Source organism: Tursiops truncatus, chromosome 5, assembly GCF_011762595.2.
Source record: "Tursiops truncatus isolate mTurTru1 chromosome 5, mTurTru1.mat.Y, whole genome shotgun sequence".
Taxonomy (NCBI): Eukaryota; Metazoa; Chordata; class Mammalia; order Artiodactyla; family Delphinidae; genus Tursiops; species Tursiops truncatus.
Window position 1 is genome coordinate 70,148,615 of NC_047038.1, and position 8,076 is coordinate 70,156,690.

At 37.7% G+C, this 8,076-nt stretch overlaps 1 protein-coding gene across 8 annotated transcripts in view; it reads right to left on the minus strand.

Moving 5' to 3' along the window:
• COMMD8 (COMM domain containing 8) overlaps positions 1 to 6,554 on the minus strand; it is a 37,175-nt gene extending 30,621 nt beyond the window's left edge. For 2 of the 8 annotated variants that reach the window (XM_073805212.1, XM_073805213.1), the window contains exons 1-5: positions 6,396 to 6,554; positions 3,783 to 3,938; positions 3,047 to 3,096; positions 2,539 to 2,593; positions 258 to 410 (exon numbers count right to left, since the gene is read on the minus strand). In XM_073805212.1, coding sequence (XP_073661313.1) covers positions 258 to 410; positions 2,539 to 2,593; positions 3,047 to 3,096; positions 3,783 to 3,938; positions 6,396 to 6,461 — 480 coding nt within the window. In that variant the 5' untranslated portion in view covers positions 6,462 to 6,554. Of the gene's footprint in view, positions 1 to 257; positions 411 to 1,179; positions 1,343 to 2,538; positions 2,594 to 3,046; positions 3,097 to 3,782; positions 3,939 to 6,395 lie in introns of those variants that run through there. The other 6 variants (XM_073805216.1, XM_004320236.3, XM_073805215.1 and 3 more) reach the window with 5 other exon arrangements.
• Positions 6,555 to 8,076: the final 1,522 nt, after the last annotated feature.

An 8,076-nucleotide genomic window follows, 5' to 3' on the forward strand; every position in this document is an offset into this window, starting at 1 on the left:
TTAGTCCTTTAATGACTTAAAGCTTTACTTAATTAAATTTATTATACTTGTAATTTATTATACATGGTTTAGATGTCTGCAGTGCACTTACTGATGCCCAAGTTAACACAAAAGATGTAATTTTAATTATCTTTGATACATTTTTAGGAAAATGTATTCTCAAAAATACAGAAATTTTAGATATATATTACAAAAAATAAATCTATTCAAAAAATGAAATAAAAAGCATAAATACTCATAAATAAATATATTCTCACCTTTAACTGCCAATCAAAATCCTGTAGCTGTGAAGAGGAAATATCAACTATTTCTTCCAACAGAGCCTGCTTGATTTCATCTTTCCTACTTTTTAAGCATTTCATGATAGCTTCTTGATGAGATGAATTCAACTGATCCAACTGCTGAGATATCTATGAAAATAAAAATAGATGGTTAGAAAATCAGTGAAAGGGCCTTTCTGTTTATTCTTTTAATTTTTATTGGAGTATGGCTGCTTTACAATGTTGTGCACAACAAAATGAATCAGCCATACACATAGAGATATCCCCTCCCCTTTGGACTTCCCTCCCATTTAGGTTACCCCAGTGCATTAGGCAGAATCCCCTGTGCTATACAGTATGTTCCCATCATTTGTCTATTTTATACATAGTATTGATAATGTATACGTGTCAATCCCAGTCTCCTAATTCCTCCCACCCCACCCCTTCCCCCCTTGGTATCCACACATTGTTTTCTACGTCTCTGTCTCTATTTCTGCTTTGCAAATAAGACCACCTATACCACTTTTCTAGATTCCACATATATGCGTTATTATACGATATTCGCTTTTCTCTTTCTGACTTACTTCACTCTGTATGACACTCTCTAGGTTCATCCATGTCTCTACAGATGACCTAATTTCACTCCTTTTTATGGCTGAGTAATATTCCACTGTATACATGTACCACATCTTCTTTACCCATTCCTCTTTTGATGGACATTTAGGTTGCTTCCATGTCCTGGCTATTGTAAATAGTTCTGCTATGAACACTGGGGTGCATGTGTTTTTTTGAATTATGGTTTTCTCTGGGTATATGCCCAGTAGTGGGATTGTTTGGTCATATGGTAGTTCTATTTTTAGTTTTTTTAAGGAACCTCCATACTGTTTTCCATAGCAGCTGTATCAATTTACATTCCTACCAACAGTGTATGAGGGTTCCCTTTTCTCCACACCCTCTCCAGCATTTATTGTTTGTAGACTTTTTGATGATGGCCATTCTGACCAATGTGAGGTGATACCTCCTGGTAGTTTTGATTTGCATTTCTCTCATGATTAGTGATGCTGAGCATCTTTAGGGCCTTTCTGTTTAAAATGTAAACAACAGTCACACTCTCACATACCCTTTAAAATAGTAGTATCAATAAATGAAAAAAAAACTTCTATAACCATGAAACAATAAGATGAGGATGCATAACCAATAAACAAGAGGTTTTAACAAATTTTTGCAAAACAGAAAGTAAAAAGGGCTGACCAGTGAAGCAGAATAAGAGTGAATACACTTGGAAACCACTAAAGCTGGTATACCTATATTAATGTATCAGAAAACAGACTTTATGAAATAGAGCAGGATAGCAAAAGGGTTGCTCAACAGAAATACATAACAATCATAAATGTGTGTGCACATAATAACACCACTTCAAAATATATAAAGCACCAAAACTTGGCAGAAAAAGAGAAATGGGTAAGTCAACTTTCATAATTAGAGATGTTAACAAACCTCTCAGTAACTGATAGAAAGAGACAAAAAAATCAGTAAAAATATAGCATTGAAAAACATTTTCTGCTTAACCTAACTACACATAGAACACTACACCCTACGATTGCAGAATACATATTATCTTCAAGTGTATATGGGACATCCCCCAAAATGAAACATACGCTGAGCCATGTCGCAAATCACAAGATTTCAAAGGATTGGAACCATACTATTTATATTTTTGAGCCACTGTGTAATTAAATCATAACTGAAAAAAAATTCCAGCATCTGAAAATTAAGCAACATGGTAACACAGTACTAAGTGACAAAAGAAATAAATCTTGCACAAACTTTCAGAGAAAAAGGAAAAAAAAACAAAACAAACAACTTCCTAATTCATTCCATGAGACCAGAATAAAACTTTATATTCTGAAAAAAAAATTATAGGAAAAAAAAATTATGGGCCAATATCACTCAAATATAGATGAAAAAATCCTAAACAAAATATTGGCAAATCAAACCAAAAGATACATTAAAAAAGATAATACATCATGACCAAGTTGAGTTTATTTTGGCAACGTAAGGTTAGCTTAACATTCAAAAATCAATGCAAGGCATCACATTAACAAAATAAAGGTGAAAATAATAAATTCAGGAAAAAAGCATCTGATAAAATTCAATACCTATTAATGATAAAAATTCTCAGCAAAGTAAGAATTGTAGGAAGCTTCTTTAATCTAATCACGGATACCCATAAAATCATACAGCTGACACACTAAATTGTGAAATAGTGAACACATACATTCTCTGTAAGGTCAGGAACAAGGCACTGCTTTTCTTTTTTCCCCAAAACTGTCCTGAAAGTATAAGCCAGTGCAATAAGAGGGGAAAAAAAGAAATAAAAGGTATTAAAATTGAAAAAGAAAATGATTGCATACAAAAAAAATCCAAAAAAATTTATAAACCATTATATATAAATTTAGAAAGACTGTTGGACACAAAGTATATAAAAATCAACACTGTTTGCACATACTAGCAATATGCAATTGGAGAGCAAAATTAAAGATCAGAAACATCAGTTACTTAGAAATAAATCCAACAAAATATTTGCAAGACCTCTACACTGAAAACTACAAAATATTAGAGCAAAACTGAAGTTAATCTAAATGAATGGAAGGTTATACCATATTCATAGATCAGAAGGCTCAGTACTGTTAAGATGTCAATTCTCTCCAAAACAGTCTAGAGATTCAGTGCAATCCCATGCTATGCACTTAATGTCCCCTAAAAATTCATGTTAAAACTCTGACCTTCGGGCTTCCCTGGTGGCGCAGTGGTTGAGAGTGGTTGAGAGTCCGCACTATTCATAATAATGAAAGAGGCAATGACCCAACTATTCATCAGTAGGGGGATAGAAAAATAAGCCCTACTAATTCCTATCATCAAATACTACAAGGGGTTAAAATACATAAACCAGATCTACATTTATGAACATTGGTAAATCTAAAACGCAGTGTGGCAGGAAAATTACAAATAAACATTACCATTGACAAGTTACACATTTAAACAGCTCAAATAATTGTATATATTGCTTAAAGATGCAAATATTCACACAATATAGAATACAAAACACGCACACAACTTCACAAGTGGTAATCTCTAGGGGGAGGGTGATATTTATGTGTATCTGTAATGCCTTGTTTCTAAAACACACACAAACCTGAAATACATAAAATAAAATTTTAACAACTGTTTAATTGTGGTAATGGGAATATAGGTGTCAGTTATATAACTTTCCGTTTTCTTCTATATGACTTAAATGTTTCACAATTTTAAAATATACAAACAACCAAAAACAAAACTACAAAAATCCAGAACTTGCAGATTTTCCACTTAAAATTATGAGGTTTTTATTGTTATCTATTATACACTTAATAATGATGGCCCTTGTTTTATATAGTGCCCTGAAGACCAACTTAATAAAAAAAACTGAATACAAATTATTTATTATTTATCATAAGGTATATAAATTTGGAATGAAGTTACCTCTTCATCAGATAAATTTTTACCAACTACAGCTTTGAAAAAGTTGGTAATGTCTTCTAGAACATGCATCCATTCTGTTGAATCCCAAACACTGTGATAATCCTGGTAGAGAGGATAAGTTCGGCCACAAATGCCATCAATTATTTTATGAAGAAGCTAGAGAGAAGAAAAAAGAGAAATAAATGTAATTATAAGTAAAATTATAAAACAGATTTATCTTCCTCGTAGCACATAAATGGTGTTGGGAGAAGTTCATGTAACCTTCAGGAGCAGCTGAGGTTGAAAAGCAACTATCCTTAACATTATTTTATTAATTAAAAGTTAGAGGGCTTCCCTGGTGGCGCAGTGGTTGGGAGTCCGCCTGCCGATGCAGGGGACACGGGTTCGTGCCCCGGTCCGGGAAGATCCCACATGCCGCGGAGCAGCTGGGCCCGTGAGCCATGGCCGCTGAGCCTGAGTGTCCGGAGCCTGTGCTCCGCAACGGGAGAGGCCACAACAGTGAGAGCCCCGTGTACCGCAAAAAAAAAAAAAAAAGTTAGAGCTTCACACACACACACACACACACACACACACACACACACACACACACACACACACACACACAAACAGACTTTCTGTAATTGTCCACCTTCAGAAGCTAAAATAATTTTATAGATACACTGTTGTTTCTCCAACGTTCCTGAAAGGAAGATGGTGAGTGTACAAGTTTCTCCTTGGGATTCCTTAGACATCGGATTTATACCAATAACGAAAAAACAAGGTATGACTCTTAGATCAAAGTCTTTTAACTGTAGATCTACACACCTCTTCTCTCCGTTTTCCACAACACCCACACTTATTTCTTTTGGTCCAAAAAAAGCCCTCGGTGCCTTTCTTTCTTTTTTACATTCCTTTCTCTCTACCCTACCTTAATGCCAGCACTGGAAACCCTAACACATATATAACTAAACTAAGTAATTAAGACTGGATTTTGGAACAAAACTGTCTAGTCTGAATCCTATTTCCACTACATACTAGTTTTGCCAAGTTATTTAAACATTCTGTGCCTGTTTCCATGTGTAAAACGAGGATATCATCTACCCCTATAATGTTGTATGGATTGAAGAATACATGCAGATCACTTGGCACACTCCTGGCATTAAACACTGCTTGCCATTGTTATCCTTCTTCATCTTATTATTATCATCATCATCACTATTACTACTACTACTACGGTACTACGTTCCATGCCTTTAACATATATTAACTGAGTACCTACTATACCAGCACTATTCTAGGCAAATGATAAATATGGTTTTCCTTCTCAAGGGATATTTGTGTCTTGTAAGAAGCATACTTGAACCCAAACAACTTGGAAATGCATTTAAGCAGCAAGGCTTCCAACTCTTTTCTCCTGGATCATATTCCAGTCCATTTTAAGCAGTAACTCCTCTATAAACACCACACATATCGGAACAGAGATGAGCAACTGGTGACCCTACTTCCAAATGTTGGCTAAAGCACTATGTGAACAGAAATTTTATTTATCATAAATTAACCAACATTGTCAACTTGAAATTCATTCAAAATTCTCTACCTATATTTCACCTTATCCCAAACTGTCCCCCATGCTAAAACAAAACTCAGAACTCAAACTGAAAAATAAGAGTGCTATCCTTTTGGAATATATTTTTTAAATTAATTCACAAATATGTAATGAGCACTTCATTCCAGTTATTAAACAAGTTAATGTAAATACAAAGAAAAATAACTATAACAGCTACCATTTATAAAGCCCGAATTATGTACCAAACACTGTGCTGATCTTCACTGTAACCCTGTGAAGTAAGCCTTGCTATTATCCCCATTTTACAAATGAGGAAACTGAGGATAAATAAGATAAGGTCCTACATATCAGAGCCTCAGTCCATTAGAGAAAACTAATATATCAATAAATAAATGTAATTTAGGATGATAAGAGTTATAATACAAGTTTACAGAAGGTACAGAACAGCACAGAGGAAGGAGGGAAAAGTATGTCTTAAAAGGATGAGTAGTTGGCCAAACAGGAGAAGGGTATTTCTAGTCACAAGCAGCTGCATATGCAGATAAAAGTGTAAAACCACATGGTGCAACTTGGGAGATGACAGCATACAAAGCTGGAGAGGTGGTGGAGGCCAAATCACAAAGGGCCTTGTATACAGTGCAAAAGAGCCGAAACTTTAATGTGTGTTCAATAGGGAACGAGAGGTTGCAAACCAACCCGTCCAGGTTGTAAGTTTTCAAAGACTACGTGGCGACTCCACCCCCCGGCCCGGGTCACTTGGTCCCGGCCGCTTGCGGGAGAGAACAGGCAGTCCCCACTCAGGTGCGGGCGCGGCCCGGCGGGCGTCTGCGTGCAAAGCGCCCGGAGAGGCCACTGGAGGCCGGGTCGCAGAAGTGGCGACCCAAGCCTCGGCCTCCTCAACTCTCCAGGAAACGCAGGAGGCGGGCCACCCGAAATCACACCCCTTCCTCCTCCTTCCCCTGGGAAGCCGGCACGAGCCCCGCAAACGCATCCAGGTGGGACCTGCCCCGCACGCCAGGCCTTCCCGGAGCCCGGCCCCGCGCAGCCGCCCCTGGGGCCCTCCTCACCTGCAGGCCCAGCTCGGCAGGAAGCTTCTGCAGCCGCCACAAGGGAACCCCCTCTTCCGGCTCCATCCCTGCGAGTAGCGAGGCTAGGTCACATGACCAGTCCTGGCGTCTCCTTTGAGGCCGCGGCTCGCTCACGTGACTCTACCCAGCTGGTCGGGGTGGGCGGGGCGGGCCGGGAGAAGCTGGAGCCCTTGTGCGCTTGCGCAGAGATGGAGGCCTCGCTTTCCCTATGAGTGAGGAAAATACTTTATGCCCGTTGCGACGTTGAAACGTTTGTTACACACCCTTATGGTATTACGTGGAAGGCATATTCGCGAATGCTCTCAAAGCAGTTGGTAACTTTGTTCAGAGTTTTATTAAACTTTCTCTGCACACTTAGAGTTATGGTTATCTTTCACTTCGGGGATTACAGGTGACTTTGATTCCCTTTTAGTTTTTCTAAATTTTCTATTCAAAGTTTTAGTTTTAAATGATTTTATTTAAAATGCTAGATTATGATTCCATCTAGTCCCTTTAATTTTGGCTTGAAAATTAGCCAAATCTTACCTGAACTCATCCCCTTCTTTCAACATCTTGCTAAACGCAAGCAATAACAACCGACGTACGCTGATAATAATCTGTCTTCCGATCGCATTGCCTAGAACTAGTCTCAGTTGGCGTAGGTTCTGCCTTCCAAATTGTCAAAGGCAGTGCATAACATGAACCCCAGCTTTCTGGCCTGCCGCCATACACTAAATCAACTACATATTTTAGGTTATGTTACAGTACCTCCCACTCATACCAATTTCTGCGTTGGTCAGAGTAGGTTGACTAACAAAACAACACCAAAATTTTAGTAGCTTAACATAATATTTATTTTTTCGTTATATGTGTGTCAGTTTAATACAGGTATAGGTGGTTAGGAGGCTCTTTTAGTCTCCAAGACCTCAGAGTTCTGTCTGTTCAGTCACTGGGGAAAAAGCATGTGAAAGATCATAAAGGAGATTTTTATATGCCAAATCTAGAAATGGGGAACATCATTTCTACCCGTTTCCATCAGCCAGAACCCAGTGTCATGGTAGCAACTAACTGTAAGGGAATCTGGAAAATACAGTTTAGCTGTGTTCCCAAGAAGGAAAAGAAACAGTTTGGTAAACACACAGTTTATGTCTACCACAATCATGCTGTTCAAAAGACAACTGAGAATTTCTAATACGAGGTATATCAACACTGTTAACAATCATTCTCTTTCACAGTTTCATGTGGAACAATCATGCTTGGTAGCTTATTGTTAAAGTAAAATATTAAACCAGGCTCCGACTAACATCTTGTACCTGCCTCAAATTAGTATTGATTCAGGTTCATATTAAGAGGAAGGGATGATAGGTTAATAATTCAATCAACCCCTTTTTGAGTTATTGCCACAATCAGGTTAGATTAAAATCTGTGATTCTAGAAGTTATATCTGAGAGAAATCAAGAGGGTGAAACTGGCTGGTTGGCTGCTTAGGTAAAACTCTGGGCTATACTAATTTAGAATTATTACAAGAAAAGGTCCAGTCTTCAGTTTTTTCTGTCCCCAGACTCTATTTTGTCATTTCACTCAAGATATTGACTCACCCTAACTGAACTCTCTTACCAGAATGTTACACAATAGGAATTGCTTCTCCTTAGTGTATTCTCTCTTGAAGAAAAACCTATTT